The sequence below is a fragment of the Talpa europaea genome, assembly GCF_964194135.1.
Source record: "Talpa europaea genome assembly, chromosome: 11".
NCBI classification, from domain to species: Eukaryota; Metazoa; Chordata; class Mammalia; order Eulipotyphla; family Talpidae; genus Talpa; species Talpa europaea.
Genome location: NC_140078.1, coordinates 85,245,606 through 85,265,660, shown reverse-complemented (window position 1 = coordinate 85,265,660; position 20,055 = coordinate 85,245,606). Strand labels below are relative to the sequence as shown.

The window sequence follows — 20,055 nt, the reverse complement described above, 5'->3', positions numbered from 1 at the left end:
GGCCACATTTTGACACTATGTCCCCGAGATGGCTGTCCAACATGGGGGAGCTTCAATAAAGGGGAAGGTTCGAGACTAGAGACTGGAGGTATGTACTGGAAGCAAAGAATAGCTAACATCAAAGATACCCGAAGCCAAAAGCTTGGAAGGTAGAGGGAAAGATGATAAAGAAAAAGATTTGGGGAAGGCTGACTTTTTCAAAGGCAGAACTAAGAGAAGAAGCTGGTAAAAAAAAAAAAAAAAAAAAAAAAAACAACAAAAAAATGCTGAGGAAGAACCAGAGGTTACCAGGATCATCGCTTAGGCTGGAGGGTAGGAAGGGCATGGGTTGTGAAGATGCTACTGAGCTTCAGGCCCTGCCTTTCCCATTGGCTGCCTCTGGAGCACCCCAAGGAGGGCCCCGCTTGCCACTGCTGACTCTGACCTAGAGAGCTCTTTAGCCTTGAACATGTTCGAAAGTGTGGCCAAGCAGACAGCTCTCGGGACTGCCAATGGTTTAAAGTGCCAGGTAATGATGCCAGCACAGAGCCCTTAATAAACATCTACTACATCCTGGGGGTAACATGGTAGACACATACAGATTCCTTGTTGTTCTCATTAAATCATTTCTTTCATATCTTTTTAAACAGCAGGCGAGAGAGTTCCCAAATTTGGAAGCAGTTGCGTGGTAAGAGAGAAGAAAATATGAACATGGTCTACTGGGGAAAAAAAAAAAAAAAAAAGCCCAACCTTTTTTTCACTTTATCTTCATTGCAAGTAAAAAGGATTTTTATTTTTTCCAACAAACCTGGTAACAGGGATCCCTCATTAGCAGTCTCAGGCAGATTAACACTCTCAGAAAATGAATAGATGGGGCTCGGTTCACCCACTCTCTGAAAGAAGAAAAGAGAGAACATGTCCATGTTTAAATGACCAGCGGGGAGGCTCAGAACAGCATCAGGCTCGCAGGGTATGAAGGCAGACTCGGAAAATAAGGAGTTAAGCGTCTGTTCATCTCAAGCTTATGATGCCACAGGCACTGATATTTGGGGCTTGAACATTTGATGAGTTTTAATGCAAAACACAATTAAACCATCACTATGAAGCAGAAATACCCCCCCAGCACCCCCCAAGTTAATAGGCTCACCAGGTCTTTACTTACTCAGGGGAGATTCTGACCCCAAAGAAATAACTACAAGTTCTAATAATTAGGTCCAACTTAAGCATTTATACCTTAAAGATTAGGATCCATTTGAAAAAGAGAACACACATATGTTAAATGCAAGTTATTTTTATTTTATTTTAAAGTAGCTACATTTACTTATTAGTGGGGTGTTGCCTCCCATGGATGCTGGAAATTTATCAAGCCAGAGAATCAGATGGGAAAGCACTTTCCTCCCCCACTCGGTTTTCACAGGGTGCCTACATTTTATCACAGCAGCCTCGGCCTAAAGAAGGTCGCGGGATGTGGATGTAGCACATCTCGGCTTTTCTCGGAAATTTAAAGTACCCGGGGCTCTCTGCCTTCCCCGGGGGGCGGGGGCAATTTAGGAAACATGGGGATAAAGTATTTGCTGAACTCAGTTTCCGCAGCAGCAGATCCTGAGATGAAGATTGGTGTGCAAGGAGTGATGGTGGACGTGCCCCCAAGGGATGCTGGAGGAGTTGGGGAAGGTGGGGAGAGAGAGAAGGGGCACACCGTGTGAGGACGCTTCTCAGGCCAAGTCCTGGGGGGCTCCGCAGTGTAAGTGACACCCCCCTCGGCCCACAAGAAGGCAGGCTCTGGACTTTCCTCCAGTGAGCTGGCCTGTGAGCTGGTGCCCCAGGCACTTCCCGTGACAGCCTACTGTGATGTTTGAACAGCGGACACTCCCAAAGAATTAGAAAGGCTCTCTGATGCGACAGGAGGCCGGGCAACATGCAACCATTCTAACCAAAGCGTCGGTCATAGAGCAGACGCCTCAATGCAGCCCAGTCTGAACTCCCTAAGGGGGGACCTGGCTAAGCACGCCGCAGGGTGGGGAACTTGCTACCCGGGTTCCGCCTGCCATCATCCATCTCCCAGGCTGGTCTCGAACTGCCCTCCATGCTAGTCCTTGGTGCAAATGTTCACAAAAACCTAACACAAATTGTGCCTGCTTGATCACGCTTAGCCAAGAAAACAGAATGAAAGCAGAAGCTTTCCCAGGCGAGGCTCCTGGGGTTCCTCCTGCCCTTGGCACCTCCACCGCTGAGCTGGGTGTGCGTCCAGCACAGTCGGGATACTTTTGAGATCTGGCCTTAGTCAAATGGAGCGTTTACTAGAGTTGTGGTGTGGGGCAAAACCCTCGCCTGGCCTGTCCCATATTAACCCTTGGCCGTGGGTGGTAGAATTCAGCTTTGTCTCCTCTTGATCCTGAGAAATTCAATTCTGCCCCCCAAACTGAACACTGCAAACTTGAATGCCCCCAGGCCCACCCACCGCCAAGGCAGGATGGACATCTGGGGTCGATGCCATGGGAAGTGTCACCGCCAACTAGCCACTTACACTCTGCCCTAAGCTACTCACCATCCTTTCCATCTATAAAGACCTAGCTCATAGAAAGGAGGCTGAAAATATGCTTTTCCCATAGCCCTATATTCCCAGGGATGTTTGAGAGATTCTTATAGATTAGAGCCCCCAGCACAAGTCTGGCTGTGCGGATAGAGGCTGAGCAGGAAGTCCCAGGAGCATTGCTGGCTGGGAATTCCTCTTCTTGCCATGGCCAAGGCTCCTGCAGGAGCTGCCCACCACAGCTGCTGTCAGCACCCCCACCCTCTTCCAGGCCAGGCTCTATGACAATGACACCTTGGCTCTGGAGGCAAAGCTTAGCTCCTTCTGAAAATAAAGGAAGGTCTCAACCAGCACCAGGGCTGCCAGCCAAGCAGAATTATCCAGGCTACACCAGGAAGCTAATTTCCCTGCTGCAGGGAAAATCATGCACATCTGAAATACATTTTTAATTGAAGCAATCATCCTTACACACACATGTAAGGATGCAGTTATTCTGGGGCTCCTATTACAGAGAGCACACCTTTCATCACCGTGAAGAGGGAGTTGGCACAAGACTAGCTCCCTTTTCGGGTGCTGGGGGCCCACTAAAGATAGCACAGAGCCTGAACTGCAGTGCAAGGGATACTGCATCCCCAAGATTTAGAGAAATCCTGATCAAGTTTCAACAGCTGCTGGCAACCGAAGGCAGTTTAATGCTGATTGCTTTTCATTATTTAAGAGGAAAAGTCATGGGCAATAATAAGAGCTGATTCATACGCCAGGTATGTGTGGCCTTGGTGTTTTTCCTGTTAACTATATACAACCTTCATGAGCAGAGTCCATGACCTTTCTTATACGTTTTCATATTAAAGTTAATACAAGAAGCTTTTTATTTCCTGTTGCCTCCTTCCTCTAAAAAAAGCAAAAAATTCCAGAATAGGTTGTTTTTACTATTAATGGAGTATATATAAATTAAGAGTTCCAGAAAAAGTCTCTGAGTTGAAAGTTCTATTCCAAGCAGATGGCGCTTTTTGTTTTTGTTTGTTTTTTTTTTTAATTTTGCAATTTTGGGACTGAAGCCCAAAGCTATTAATATTTCTACGTGATCCTGGCCTCTGCTGTTGTAAATGTAAATAGAATTCCTGGTGTCTGAGTCCTCTGGCTTCTCCTCTCTGCACGCTGACCTCTGAGGAAGCAGATGTCCCTTCCTTGGCTCTTTGCCCTTAACCCCCCACGAGGCCACAAGGATGTGGTATTTGAGGGGAGTGGCGTGTTCTGTAAGGTGATATCTGTGGGCCAAGAGTTAGGGGGCCAGGAAACACACAACTCAGTACACACAGAAAATGACAGAGAATAAAGGTGACATATTGCAAGGCCCACGGTCTTCATTTTGCTGACCAGTAACTACAGTAGCCAAGTGGAACTGAGTGTCAGCCCCGGGCCGCATTCAGGCAAAGAGCTGAGCACCTGACTCCCAGGTCAGGGGTCCTGCCACTCTCCTCTCCCCGGAGGCCCCACACAGGGGACAGTGGAAGAGGAAGTGACCTTTCAAATACATTCACTAAGGGGAGAAGAGTGTTCAGTCACAGCTCTGAGAAAGTTATCAGTCTGCAAAGATAGTATTTCCCTGAGGCAGTGTCTCAGTATAGCAGTCAGATTCATGAACAGATTATAGCACACAGTAGTATAGCACACAGATTCATGAACAGGCAAATATTTATCCCTGTTTGTGACTGGATTTTGCCACTGCTTTCACGGGACTACTGACACATGATGTGTGATCAGTTTCCACAGCCTTTGTCCCATGTCCAGCTGCCATATTGCTTTCAGCATCAGAGGCCCTTTGCTGTGATCAAGATGAGAAGAGGAAGAGAAATGGTATCACCAACAGTGTCTGTCTGCAAGGGGAGTTGTGGGGCTTCGCCTTCTTGCACAAAGAATTTAGCATGGGTTGGGAGAGCTGCATGTGAAAATTAGTCATGAAGCTATGTACTGAATATTGAATAAAACTGCACATGTAGGGGCCTCCCTGGTGGAGCAAGAGGTTAAGTCTCTTCACTCTAAAGCTATAGGCAGTCACTGCAGCATGAGTTCAATCCCCAGCCAGGGAGCTGACCCACATGGCACAACAGACCTCTCATGTCTTGCCCACTGCTCCCCTCAGCAGTGTATTTCAGTAGATCTGGCTGTTCTGCTCCCCACTCTGTCTCTGGTGAATCCTCTCACCCTCTGCACCTCTGGCCTCTATCCCATCCCAGTCCTTTCATGTAAAAATAAATAAAATCTTTAAAAAAAAAAAAACTGCACCTATCACAAGAATAGAGAGAGCTCAATGGCCTGGTGCTAACTGAATCCAGGGGCTGATGCAGGTGCCCAGAGGTCAACATGCTTCCCTCTGTGGCTCACTCAGCATTAAGGTGTAGCATCTTAATAGATATCATTTAATTGGCCTTTTTCAAATTGTGCTGTTTTCATTAACATACATGTGCTAATATACATTAACATGCAAGATGCAGGTTAACATGCACTGACATGCATTACATTAACATATATACATACATGACTGCCACTTTTGACTCAAATTTTAAAGTGTAGGGATTCAAGCCTGTTTCAAAGTAAGTGATTACCTCAAATTCATAAACAGAGCCCTATGGGGGGGGGTGATTGAAAAGGTGAAATTCCCATCAAAATAGATAAAACTAAAGCTACTATATGTGAGAAATTAACCCAGAATAGGCAGCCAATGACAAGTCTATCCAACACAACTACTGGTGCCTAAAATTAAAGAGACACTGAGCAGAAAAGACTGTCTTCTAGGTGTCTCTTCCACATAGAAGGCAAAAGTCTCAAAGGTAGAATGCTTTTGAACATTTACTCATGACTTACTGGGAGTCAGAGACTGTGACATGCCCAGGGTGAAGCAAAGAATAAAACCAGGCACTTGTATTCACTGGGGTTACTTTCTAAAGTGAGAAGACTGATAATAAACACAAATAAATAAAAATGTGTATCAGGTGGTGACCAATGAAGAACAACAAATGGTTAGGGTTTAGGGAGCCATGGCGATACTGTTTTAGGGTAGTCAGAGAAGGATTCTCTCTAAGATCAGCATCTGAGCGAACTGAGGAGCAAATGTGGGTAGGCTCAATAGATTCTACAGTATATAGTATATACAGATCACTAGTATATAGTCCCTGAGAAGAGGCACAGGGGCTTGAACAAGCAATAGCAGGGAAGCCCATTGAGCTGAAGCAGAAATAGCAAAGGTGCGAGTGTTAAGAATTGAAATTAGAGAGATAGGAGGAGTCAGCTCTGTAGGACTTTGTAGAACAGGAATAGGGACCTTGAACTTTTTTATTATGGAAAGTCACTGGATGACTTTAAGCAGGGAACCGACATGGACTGACAGAGGTCTTGAAAGGATCATCCCAGATGTGGTATTGAAAACAGTGTAGGGAGTCCAGAACAAAGCTGAGAGCCCAGCTGGCCTACTGCAATAGTCCCAGCAAGAGATGACGGAAGCTTAGACTAGGTTAATAGGGAAGAATAAAACTGAGGGGTGGGTAAGTCAAAGTCCTATTTTAGACATGTTAAATGAGATGCCAGAAGAAGAAACAGTCCACCAATTAATATGTAAACCAGTCCACCAATTAATATGTAAAATGAAAGATGATTTACAGCAAGAGAGGGCTATACTTACAAGGCACAGTCTCTTAGAGCAAAACTGACTGGGTAGCTCATCAATGGGTAAACCTTCATAAATGGGAGAGTTTGGGGATTGATTGACTTTAGCCATGGAAATGTGATTCCTGGAAGGTGTGTTGCTTATTGCCTGGCTCTCATGCCCTAGCATAGTGATGGGAAGCTGTCATTTTTCATTTGGTCAGGTTGGAAACTGGTTCTGGTAGTTTACATGTGACCAAAGAGCAAACAGTTCTTCCTAGAAAGGTGGAAATATTTCAAGTTCATGCCTAGTTAGCCAAGTGAATAAGTTTTACAAGAAGCAATAGTAACTAGTAGAAAAAAGAAAACATGATTACTGAAGTGATGTTTTTGTGTGGTGCGAAACTGGAAACAAATTTTAAATGTGCTTTCATTAATAAAGAACCAGGAATCAGTGAGGCATTTGAGAAAAGGTCATCAGTCAAGACTTTGCCTCCGGAGCCTGGACTTGTGATTAATGCCAACTATCACATCTGTCAAATGTGGCCAGACTGGATTTTTTTTTTTTCAAGATCTTTGTCAATAATTTGAGGACATTGTGTGTTTGTGTGTATGTGTGCGCATGTGCACACGGGCACTCAAGTATACGTATGTGTGGACACATTTTTGCATTTAACATTTTGATACATAAACATATGGGTGTGTGAACACACTTTTAAGTTTGGGGCAAAATGTTAAATAACACTTCAGGAAAAATAGATGAAAAGGATTAGATATTTTCTCCAAATTATGATGGGAAGAAAAGAGATCATGATTTGCCATACCATCTTGGGATCTTGAGCTTAAGTTCTTCTTTTTCCACATTTAACATTTAAGTTTGTGAAACTGAACAAAAGAGAGACAAAAGACCTAAAGGACTCTCAGCCAATGATCCAGCTGGTTTTAAAATTCTACCCTGAAGGGTACACAAGGGGTACCCTGGAGGGGTAGCACAAGGGACTACGGTGATGGATCAGGGGTGATGCGGTGGTGGATTTACAGGGACTCCACCTGAGGGGAGAAATCAAATACTGCCCAAAAATTAACAGCGATGTAAGAAAATAAATAATTTAATTTAATTTAAAAAATAAATTCTATCCTGAAGAAAAGGAAAGGCAATACGTAGCGAGGGCCATTGTAGCTCTTTCTAAGGGTTTTCACTTTTTATAATTTTCCATATTTACTGATAAAAATAATTCAGTGCAAAGAAATTCCACTTTATGAAGACACTCAGCCTGCAAGCTCTCTAGTCAAACTGTGTCAGTGGCCTGGGTTTTGGATAAAAGCCCCAAGGTCTGTCCTCCAGGGGCTCAGTGTGTAGTGAGGGAGAGCAGGGGCCCAGATTCATGGAAGGGAGAGGGGGGTCAGTGCAGCTGAGAGTTCAGAACCACCAGAAAGACAGAGGTAGGCAAGGCTTAGCATGGGCCATGGCTCAGCCGTGAGAAAGAATAGCTTTCTAAGGACCAGGAGGGGTTCGCTTTGTCCTTGGTGAGCCCAAAGGATGCTCAGAGCAGGAGTAAGGGGTGAGGCCAAGAGGAAAAAGATCTCAGAGCACTTTGTGACCCAGCTAAAGAGCTCGAGGTATAGCCTGCCCGTTAGAAATTTTTTTTAAGTATCTAAGGACCCAAACTCAAGACTCTTTGTACCTTCATAAACCTTTATCTAATTTGTGGCCCTGACTTGAAGATCTTCTCCGGGCTTGGACTATCTGCCAGACTTGGCCAAGACAACCAGTCCTTCCTTTTCCTAGGCAAGGAGTTGTTAAAGGCCATTTTAGTCTTTGAACTATCAAGGAGAGAGCTCAGAGGAATGGATACATAGAAGAGATACTTGAATAGAGGCAACTTCAAAGATGGTCAGTAACTGGAAAATATGTCAATTTTGCAACAACTAGGAACTTTCCTCCATAACCTCATAGCAGCCTCAGTCTTGGACATCATGCACACTCAGTACTTCCCTGGACAGATGAGATTAAAAAGGGAGGATTTACTTTCTATCAGCAGACTCTGTGGTAGACAAATGATATCTGTTAGAAGATCATAGTGTGCTTCAATACTGTGCCACACTTCAAGACTCATCACCATTTGTAACCACGAGTAACCCCAGGTTCAGAGGCAATATTCTCACTTGCCCTTTGAGAACTGCCATGAGGGAGCTGCAGCATGACCTTACCTGAATGTGGATTAACAAGTCCTGTCTCGTTTCAGATGCCACCTGGCAATTTCACTTCTGAGAACAAGGGAGTAATCACCGGTCAGTTTTAGGAAAAGGACTCTGAAAGGAGGTATCCCAAACTGTGCTTTAGGGGAAGATTGAGGTTGGGCATGGTCCAAAAGAATATCAACAGAGCATAAACTGAGAGAGAAGTTGGAAAGACTCACGTCACAGATGAGACTAAATCCTCAACATTCTCATGGTAAAACCAAATGGCGTAACATCCTGAAATGCCCAATCTTGCCTATGACCAGAAGGATCAAAGACCACCATCCACACACCCCTATCTCATCTAGTCTTTAGTAGTCTTAATAATTTACATTTACATTTTCCCTTGCATTAGGATAGTGGGTACCTCTTTGACCCGAGTAGACACTGAGTCCCTAGGAAGAAAGAATCACATGTTCTATTCATATTTGTCTTTTCACCCTCTCTTTCTTTTCCAACAATTGCTCCCTCGCCTTCTTGCACATAATAGAAGCTAAATAATTTGTTTGTTGGATCGAATCCAAGCCTTCCAGTCAGCATTAAACCTCATGTTCAGAAAGAAAAGGTCGAGGAAGCCATATACAAAAGAAGGTCCCAAGATGATGCAAGTCTTCTCTACATCTCAAGCTAGAAGGAAAAGAGAAATGGTAGTTCTGGCAATTTAGCAAAGCTACCCAGGGTGAGGAACCCTGGAAGACCCTCATACCTAAGCCATTTTCCACCCAGTGCTGTGTTTAGAATAAAACTGAACATACCACTCTGTCAGTTGCCAAAGGATGACATAAAATGATGCTCTCAATGCTCTACATTCCTAAGTTACCTCTCCTACTGTGAAAGCAAAGAGCTAAAATCATCTCTTCATAACTTAAAGATTTCCAGGGATGGCTCATGTTGTAAGCCAGTAACTCCATCCAATCTAAGATGCCTCGTTAATCAGGAAGATTTCGAAAAGGCTCTGATTAAAGATCTGTTGACTTCAGAATTCTTAAGATCTTTTCCAACCCTTGCCCAGTTATCTTCCCCGACAATTTCTGCATCTAGTGCCTTCAGACTTTCCCAGGAGATCTGTCCTCCCCCAAAGCTGCAACCCAATACTAGCCAGTTAGATATCCTTTGATATCTAAGAAGAGTCCATGACAGTTCAAAATATATATTGAAGAAATTCATTTCCTAACACCATTTCAGACATTAGTATTCTACGAACCATTGTTTGACTCTGTTCAGGCTCAAGAAGAAAACAGTTGAGGACAACTTCAGGTCATTTGTGGTGTTCATTAACCTCCAACACTCTTTGAGGACATTGTTGAAAACTGAGAAGAAACTGAATTACAAAACTGTGGCAAAGGTTCTAGGCTTCTTGTGTCATCTGAGCCAGCCTGACAATCCTTTGTTTAAACCAAGTACAAAGGCACAACAGATGCAGTCCCAATCCTTGATGGCCTTAAACTAAGCCAATGTATTTGGCAGTCACTGTGCAATACTAAAAACACCATAGAAAACACCACCCAAAAAGCTAAATCATTAGGCCACTACGTAGGTCTATATTTAGTAACTGATTCATCATGGAGGACCCATCAGGATGCAGATCTGCTTAAAGCCACTGGACCACATCAGACTTTTATTTTGGTTCAGGCATTAAATTATTAATATTTCTCCTGTTTTCCAGAATAGGAGTAATTTTTTTCCATCTCCCACTGGGACAGAATTAAGATATCTCAATCAAGTCCCACCATGGTGGGAAGATTCAAGGTTGCTGATAGGCCTCTTCTCAGCCCACGTGCCTGCTGGAAAAGTAGAAGGCAAGTTCCACCATGACAAGAGCATCCTTTTCATCTGCAGCAGCATAGCCAGCTCTCACAGCAAGCAGCCGGTAACAGAAAATTCAGCCCTGATTACAAAATGACACCAGCCAATGATTCACCGAAAACCCTGATGCTCTATTTGCAAGAGAAAGTCAAAAATACTAACTAATAGCCCCAACACTGCCCCTGGTTAAGACCAAGATGAGGAAAGGATGTTTGGTTTAATCCTGAGAAGTGTTGTCACTGGGCTGTGACCGGACGTTACACACCCAGCGGTTCCCCAAGTTCCAGGCTGGGGCAGTCCATTTAACCAGTCCTTGTATCGACCACAAAAGTGTACCATGAGGATGGAAGCTTTGGTGTTACCCAGTGTCTCTTTCATGAAGATCCCAGCAAAAAATTCCTCTTGAGCATCCAAATTCATAAGAAGTAAATGATGTAACTTGGGTGTTCACCCATTTTGCCTTATAGATAAAAAAATTCAGCTCAATTCAGGACCTAGCCAGGGTAGCCTTAATGAGATCAGCTGCAATGTCATACATGGCTTTCTGAAGGGCCTCTGCTCTATTTTATCCTTGAAGTATGTTGTGTTCAATCTTGTAAATTGCTTCAAACCACATGCTAGAAATAAGATATCTAAAATACGAAATTCTTGGGCAAACATCTCCCTTTTTTGGGACAATCTTACCTGCATATGAGCCTATTTTTCACCAACGCTGTAAAGATCTCCTGAAAGAGTTTATGCTGGGGATGTTGGCTGAAATTTCTCTCATTCTTGTAGTTTATACTGAGATGAAACAAACAGGAAAACATTTTGTAATAATTATTTAGGTTGCCTCAAAGTTACCAATGCAGAAAAGATAAAATAGGAAACAGAAATTCAATGATATAATAAAGATTATGGTCAAGGATACATTTCATTTTGCCATAATCACTAAATTATTCCCTGTAAACACTGAGCTGAAATTTTCACAGGGAGCATATTTTCACAGGGGGCATATTACCTGGACAACTATGCGATAGAAAAGAATTCTGTCCCTTCACTTTTCTACCCACCCAGAGCCTCTCTGACTGCTGCAGTCACTGTAGCCAACACCAGCAGTTGCCATCCACATTTCCTTGCAGAGAACATGGTGGAGGAGACATCTGCACCCCTTCAACTGTGAGAGTTTTTGTGACTGCTGATTGTTTATAGGGTGTGTGTGTGTCTTACATTGTCTTGAGATTTGAGATACCCCAGCTTCGACTTCTTTTTTCTGATATTACAGCCCATCAAAAAGGTTAAAAATACCCTCAAAAGATCCTACTTCAAAACTAGGAGCCCATGAATGACAACGCACAAGACTCACATTGCCATAGAATATGTGACACAATGTTTCTGTGCACACTAAAATAGGCCAGTTTTAAGAGCTAGGTCCAGTTCAGGCCCTAAGCTGGCATTAGTGAATATACCACCTCAAAGGCCTACTGTTACCCTCCTGAACATACCACCTCAAAGGCCTACTGTTACCCGCCGAATGAAGACTGCAGCCCTTTCTTAATATATGAACTCGGGTAGACTGAATATGTAACAATTCTTAAAGAATATAATGTTCTTCACCAGAAATATATATATAAATATGTGAGGGTCAATTCACACCATGTGACTTCTGTGGATGATTAAATTCATTGTCAGAGAAGGGCAGGGAAACACAATGTAGGCCAAATAAATAAGTGATCCTTCTAGAATATTCATGATGATATTTCAGGCCATTCATTATTTACACAGCTCTTAGTGCCAACCTTCCACACTGTAAAACTGAGAGAACCAGCTTCTGAAAAGGGAGTGGCTATGAGAATTTGTGGCTGCTGGTCGTGTGCATGGTGACAGGAGAGACAAACACGGCCGACACTCTGGGTGTTGAAGGTGAGGCGTGATCCCTTCACACCTGGTGGAAATCCAGGTTGTTTTGACAACCACAGCCTTCAGCTGCCACATTTATTCACAGCAACAGCCTTCTTTATGTAGGCAAGACAGGGACAGACCAGAAACAGAAGGCAAAGCAGGGAGCCAGGCTTGTTGGGTCAATAATCTGAAATACTTCCTCATGGAGCAAAAGCCAGAAGTGCATCAGTGAGTGTGCTCAGAGCACCATCCCAGGTCAGGTCCACTTGCAGCCACTGATCCTGTTGGTCACACATCACTTCTGGGAATAGTTTAGATACGAACTAAAATGATTAAATTAAGAACTCCTGTGGTAAGTTATGAAACGGGCTCTAAGTCATGCCTCCTGTGAGAAACTTAAAGTTCCAGACTGATCAGAATCTGTGGGTAAAGGCAAGAGGGGGTTCAGGATTTCTTACCTAAAATTTTCAAGTTCAACAGCTTCAGTGGACTCGTGCCACTGACCTCGAGCTCTGTGTCCGCCCACCTTGATGGCTGGCTCAGACTTCGTCATGCTATTTGGGGTGCTATCAAAGTTAATGGCTGGAAGCTACAGAGAGAGACACACAGGGTGGAGAAAGAGGATGACAGTTCAGCACGGGATCAAAAAAGTAGCTAAAGGGGCAAATGGGATTAGGGATGAAGGAAATGAAGTTGCTTCCAAACCAACAAACACAACAGCTATGTCAAATATAGGGGTTCCCCACACTTTAAACACCTCTGGCTTAAACGTGCTCTCTCTCTACTTGACACTGCTTCATTTTTCTTTGCAGTGTGTAGTTTGTAACACCACCTGTCCCATCTCACAGTTACTTGTGTATTTCCAGCCTCCCTTGATTGTGTCAGCGCCACACGAGCAGGAACTTGCCTGTTTCTGTCCAGTGCTGTCTCCAGCGCCTCCAACGGTGCTGGGGATACAGATCTGGGTGAGGCCTCGGCATGAAGCACTTTTGCAGCTTCTCAGAGGGTCAAACGTACCACCGAACTAAAGCATTTCCAGACCCATTTGGAACCCACAGGTGTAGAACAGAACCCCAACTTGAGGCTTTGTTCTTCACCATGGACCCCGGGTCCTGTACTCTGCTTGCCAGGTGATAGGGAGAAAAGTGGTAAGAAGATTCTTTTGCTTTTCATCAGTCTGCCCATCCTGATAACTTAATCCTATTCATGAAAATCATTAAAATCATGGTTGATTTTACCATAGGAAAAGGAAAAATGTGTTTATATTAACTACAACAACCTGAGTATGCCCCATTTACAATTTAAACTGCCAGCTATTTATGGAATACATTGCCAAGTTATCAGCTTTCAAAGAGTTTCACTTACCAATATTTACCTATTGTCAGGATAACCTGAGATCTGTTTCTCATAACCCCATAAAGCTGAGCGGAGTGGAAGAAAATACGCTATTCTTTCCAAAGTACAAGTTGGGGATCTTTTACCAGTAACTAAATGACTCCAGATGAGGCCAGAGAGCACAGTAAACAAAAGACCCATTTTCCAGTAACAAATTCCATTCCATATGTTAAACTTATCAAACAAAGCTGCAAAATGTTGCACTTTTCTTATTCCATTCAAGTATTTGATCTTCAGGAAGACCATTTCCTTATGCAAAGGCAGCACGTCTGACTTGCCAGAAGGCAGGCAGATCACAGAAAGATGTATTATAATAACAACATCTTTTAATAGCTAAAAAAAACACAGAACACCAGATCCTTTTTCATCAGATGCCAGTCACAGGTGAACTTTCAAAATATCAATCGTAAATCTTCCATCCTGTGCAACTACCTTTCTATCTCAGTTCAGGGGGTCAGCCCTCGACCCCCACAAAACGGCACATCAGCACTAGAGACAGCGTGTCTAGTGGGGAAGAAAACAAACTCCATGCACATGTTTGGGGTTTAAGTCCACCAGGAGCAGAGCTCTCCTGCCCACCTGTGGCTGAGCAGGTGTTTCTCTTCGCCAACCTTCTCCCCTTGCCAAGCGCAGCGGGAGCGCCCCCACCCCCCCAGGACTGCCAGCCTGGGACTCTGAAGGCCCCTCTTTTGACAAACCTGTCCCTGTCAGGGGCCGCTCTTTCTGCCCACTTGTGTCTGTGCAAGTGTCCTTGACTTCCTTTCCCTTTTTGAAGTGAAACTGCCCTTTTGAATATAATAGATAAATAAATAAATCTACCAGGAATTATTAGCTCCGTGAACTTGGAAAAGTCGAACTCCCAGCATATCCATCTCCACATCAATAAAATGAAAATAATAGTGCATATCTTCAAGATATTACAAAGATGAAATGAGAGGGTACTTACAAAGCACTTCAGTGGCAGGCATAGTTCTAAGTACTGCACAGATACTCATTCATAGTGAGTATGAATAGTGAGTCTCACTGCATAGACATATTTGCCAAATAAATAAGATCCATCCTTACAAAGTAGGTGATTTCTGGATGTGAGCGGATAACCCACATGGTATTGGAAATGAAAGCACAGCAATGAGTTATTTTCCTATGTGACACAGCACAGGTCCCGATACACAGCACGGGACATGGGTTTTCCAGGCCCAGGGGGTTTCAAAACCCCTGCTGTCACCTCAGCTCCCAGAAGCCCGGTCACAAGAAGGGTAGCGGCGGCAGGAGAGCCAGCCCATGTGCTGGCGGGAGGCAAGCTGCGGTGCAGCCGGGCCCTCTGCCGGCAGAGCAGGCCGCTGGTGCTGGAGGAACTCCCGCAGACTGAGTGGATGAGCTGGACTTGGCATCTACAGTTGCAAAGAGGTGGGACTTAAGTGTAGAAGGCTTGGTGCGACCTGGTTGCTTCAGACAGAAGCAAGGGGAGTTCAGAACCCAACTCAAAACCCACAGTCCTTTTGCATCCCAGTTCCTCGGACCTTCTGTCTAGCTTTTGTCATCTCCTGTTATACAGAAGTCAGTCCAGCCAAGGGTGTGGGACAGCACTCACACCCAGAGATGCAGAGGCAGAGCCGGAAGTAACTCCCTTACCCAGCTCTGTCCTGTGAAGCCATTCATTCTGTTAAGGTCCTCTACATCTGACAGAATGTTCTGAGCGATCCCAAATCTGAAATGTCAGGCCTCACAAATACAGCACAATACACAATACATAAGTCCTTGCCCACTGGTGAAAGGTTGAAAGATCTCCAATTTGAAAGCTATCTTCCCCAGCCCCCTGGGAAGAAAGAGCCCAAGGTCTCGTTCACATGCCGGTCTTTCCTTCTGGAAGCCGGCCACTGCAAGCTTGTCGCATCTGTCCACCTTTGTGCTCTGAGCATCTCTCACAGAACCTGGCACATCATAGCTGAGCAAATGCAAAGCTATTGAAGGAAAGCTCACTTTGTCCTCACCCTTTTTACTAAACTGATTCATCTGGTAAACCACCTCCTGATGAGTTCATCCACTCAGCACATTAGTGGCAGACACATTTGCCAGAGAGGTAAATATAGAGATAGCTGAAGGAAAGACAAAAATATTAAAGCAAAATGGTCCATCTGGGCCTCCCCGGTGGCACAACGGGTTGAGTGCAGCGCTGTGAAGCTGTCCGCAGCCTCTGCAGCATGGGTTCGATTCCCAGCAGGCCAGGGAGAGTCCCACATGGCACGGCAGATCTCTCCTGTCTCGCCCACTGCTCCCCTCAGCAGTGCTTTCGGTGTGTCTGCCTGTTGTGCTCCCCGCTCTGCCTCTGGTGAATCCTCTCACCCTCCTGCACCTCTGGCCTGTACCCCAGCTATTGTATAAATAAAAAATAAATCTTTAAAAAAAAAATGGTCTATCTGACTACTTACTCCTTCCCCTGGGATGACTTTCCCATCAATCTCACTGATGGAAAATCAGCCCATTTTTTCAAGAACACCTCCTTCCTGCAACCTCCTCCGAGTCCATAAACCTGCTGTTTGTTCCACTCATCCAGGATTCACGGCCTGCCTTGTCCTGTACCAGAAGTGACATTCCTCTCCCTGGTCTCTCTGAACACAAGAACCCTGCTCTCTTCTCTTCCCTTCCATAGCATCTATCAAAACCTCTTTTATTTCAAGGCAATCCATGGTTTTAACCCAGTCCCCTACGGTTTTAAATGTAAAAAGAAAAAAAACAACCACAACAAAAGGATTTCAGTTCCAGATATATTACTTTAAGATTTGCAAAATGCTCAGGCGAAAGCTCTAAACAACTTCACTTCTGTCATTTGACTTTGCTTCAACAACCCTGGGCCAGTTCTTTTTCTCGAAGTATTTGGTTCTGCAGGGTTAGGATGATTGTAACCCAGATGACAAAAAAGAGGAGCCCCCTGCCCCAGGGCCTGTGTCCCCCATTCTGACAAACAGAGGGACTGTTCTAGAGAACAACCACACTAACGAGGCGCAGCAAGGTTGGCAGAGACAGCCAGAGCTGTCCGGACACAGAGGCAAAGCAGAGAAGCCCAGAACACACGGGACAATGAGGGAAGTGGCTTGACTCATCAGATTTAGGTGAAGGGCGCTCTGATCTTTGCGTTTCTCTGCCTAAGCCCACAGTGTAGATTTCCTCTGCAACCAGGTAATTAGCCACGCTGGCCCATTTACAAATAACAGGCCAGGTCCTGTTAGAACAGAAATTCAGGTAAGCGGGCTTTAGTCCCAGGAATCCTTTTTCAAATTGACAGCTAGAAACCTCAGAGTCACATGTATGGTCCTCTTGCACAGTCTGATGGGCATTTTTGCCTGAATCAATTCCACTGAGCCAAGTTTTTCTTTCTTCTTTGGCCCTGCTTTTAATTTATAATGACCTGTCACAATTTAGGTATCTTTATAAGCCTCCTTACATTCTTTCCGGAACAAACAAGGGATAAATTCTTGATTTATTCTCTTCAGTACTTTCTTCTCCCATGAAAATCTATACATTGTTGTTCAGAAAGGAAAACAGGATGTCTGTTATAATGTTTACTTTTCTGAAAGTATAAATGCATGAAAGTTTTACAAACAGAATTAAGGGTGAATTCCAGGAACCTCAGGACCTTTATATAATTGGGGACAGATATTTTCATTTTTTCTTAAAACCATCTACTTTCTGCATACTAATGACACGCTGTATTACAAACTCACATCTCTGTATGTGTGAGATATTTTACAAAAAGATAGACCATGTGAACTTGCCAGAGCAGATTGCAGAATCTAAAATTGGCTTAAGAGGGAAAAAGATTAAATTCATTTGAATTAATCCTTCCAGGTGTTAATAAGGAAGTGGTGTTGAAGGGGGACACAGAAATCTGATGAACATGAACTTCAACTTTGGAAAATTAGAGCCAAAAACTACCCCTGGTTTCTCTTTCCCCCTGGTCAGGAGCTTGGGGGGGTCCCCATACTCATGAGCCAGTCCAAATTTTAGTCACGATTCAATGTGCAAAATCTCACCAACTAGAAGATACTGTGAACCGAAGTCAAAAGTCAACATTGCTGGCAGTGGTGTCAGATAGGCAGACAAGTGTTTCCAAAACAAGGAAGAGAATAATGCCGCAGCAATGAAAGAGAGGGCGTGAGGGAAGAAAGAGAGCATTTTTGTGGAGGAGGTGTTATTACATCCAGGTCTTGGAATAGGTAGATTTTATAGGAAAGAAATGTGGAAGGAAGAAGGGCCTCAGAAAGGCAATAAGTAGAAGCCTCTGACATTGTGATTGCCTCTCGGACTATGCACTGAGGATGGGAGCCACAACCCAAACTGTATGCTGAGTCATCCTTACTAAGGAAGCATGGACTTGACCCCGGGCAATCATCTGTGAAGACTTGTGAGCAGTGAGCCAGGAAGACTGTTGTTAGCCATAAAGAGATGCACAAAGTAAGAGTGACTCCTCACACAGTTTAGATGAGGAGGAAAAAATTCAGGAGGAGGTGGGGGTGTTGTGACATCAATAGCAGAGAAGCAGGATGGGGAGGAGAAAAGATATTTGAAGGCCATGTGGATGACAAATCAATGCTCACAGAACTATTTTTTGAACTGTACTTTTACCTCTGGTTAGAGGCACACATCGCAAAGAAGAGAGTGTTTGAACTCAGATCTGTATTCCAGCACTGACAGGCCATATGATCCTGTGAAAGTAACTCACTCCCCTCTCCCTCAGTTTCATATCTGTTAAAGTGGGAGCTGTGGTTATTAAGTGAGGTAATGCAAGAAAAGTGACATATCAAAAGCTTCGCCTAAATAAGAACCATTATTATTTGGCCTGTAGATGCCATCAGATCATCAGGAGGGCATTCTCCACTATCAGGCAAACGCTAGATAAATATGCCACAGTGCTCTGGTAAATGGAGTCCATACAACCAAATCCATTCGGACTGTGCTACCAGCACGGGAGCTCTGAAGGCACATCCACCCACACAAGTGGAGCACAGGAGACTGTGGAGCCAGGCCACCTGGACTCAGCCCCCAGCCCTGCCATCTGCAAAGCTGTCAGTGCTAAATAAGTGTCTGTTATTATAGTTGTAGTGGTTATTGTTGTTGTAATTATTATTATTATTATTATTATTATTATTAACTTCGTGGTGTTGTATCCCAAACTTCCATGGATGGCCTCTAATCCCATGACTCTCCAAAGCCTTACAGAAGCAAAACTAAAAAGAAAAATCTTCAAAGTTCAAGCAGAGGTACCATTCTTTCTCTAGTAAAAAAAAAAAAAAGGAAGATGCTATTGTAAAAATATTGTAAAAATTCAAACTCACTCCTCCCCCAGCCTGTTTGCGGAGATACCATTTGCAGCGCACCTCAAGAGTGGTAGTGTGGCAAGTAGATAGGATGCGGGTGGAGGGGGAGAGTAGAAATGTAAGAAAACAGTGTTTTGGAACAATTGATTTCCTGAGAGTTCTGAAGAGGTGACCATCGGGCATTCAGCAGAAGAGCAAGCACACTGTTTCTAGACTAAAGAGCTTTGGCAGTTGGGACACATGTTGATGAAAACGGGGTAAACCAGCCTGAGAGGTGAGTGAAAAGCCTGCCAACTTGGCAAAAGCTGCAACCAGGAATGAGAGAAACCACCGGATGAAGAAGGACAAAACTGTGAAAGAACAGTGACAAGGGTCTATGGCTCACAGAGGTGTGAAACGGATCCCTTTGGAAACGTGTGGTTTCCCTTTTATGGGGCACGCATGTTCTTTGATAACACTACCTGTTGTTTGCTTGACTGAACGTTCAAAAGGCAGCGAAGTCTTTTAAGATCTGAATAGTCCCTAGGAGAAAGAACAACACAATGTCAGTCAACAGAAGATCCAGGTGCACGAGGTCCTGTTACCCCCTGATGTCATCACCACTTGGAGGCCATTCCTGCAGACTGATGCATGTGCCCCTTTGGAAGCCCTAGAAATGATCAAACATTTCAGTCAACATCGTAACCCAGAGGAGCGGTTGCCAAGGCCCTACTCTATTTCTCAAAAAGCCACTAAATCTGGTGACTAGCTACTGCCTGAGTTAATAACTAGCAAAGGCTCAGTATCTAGGATTACCTGGTGGTGACTCCTTGCTGTTTCTTATCAGTTGATTTTTCTGTGGTCTTCACCTTTTTGTCTTGATCAGGCATTGTAAAACATCAATGCCCCCGAATTAACATGGCATTCCTTTCAAAGGGGGAAAAGAACTTCAGTTGAGTCAAGTGCTCCAAAATCTTCTCAATTAATACAGGCAAAATTCACTTGTAATATTTATTTAAACACGTAAACACTAGCATTTAACTCCTCATGCGATCATTAAAATGATAATACAAAGACCATTCATTATTTATCATACAAAGGTCTTTGGACCCATTCAGAACATAATTAATAATTGCAGTGACCCATGAACCTATTTTCTGAGTCATCATTGAATTCAGACATTCTGAGTATTCACTGCCTCAGCAAGTATTATTCTGCTTGTCAGGAAAAGTACCCCCATTTATATCCACAAGCAACTAACGGAAGCCCAACTGATGCTTTCTC

General features: G+C 44.0%; 1 protein-coding gene across 7 annotated transcripts in view; it reads right to left on the bottom strand.

Annotated features, from left to right (window-relative positions):
- The window catches only part of NEK10 (NIMA related kinase 10), a gene marked incomplete at both ends in the record, with an annotated part of 136,407 nt that extends 116,746 nt beyond the window's left edge, over window positions 1–19,661 (bottom strand). For all 7 annotated transcript variants that reach the window (XM_084246768.1, XM_084246769.1, XM_084246771.1 and 4 more), the window contains 5 exons: window positions 788–872; window positions 10,886–10,984; window positions 12,541–12,671; window positions 19,254–19,314; window positions 19,588–19,661. In XM_084246768.1, coding sequence (XP_084102894.1) covers window positions 788–872; window positions 10,886–10,984; window positions 12,541–12,671; window positions 19,254–19,314; window positions 19,588–19,661 — 450 coding nt within the window. The remainder of the gene's footprint in view (window positions 1–787; window positions 873–10,885; window positions 10,985–12,540; window positions 12,672–19,253; window positions 19,315–19,587) is intronic.
- Between the last annotated feature and the right edge of the window lie 394 nt (window positions 19,662–20,055).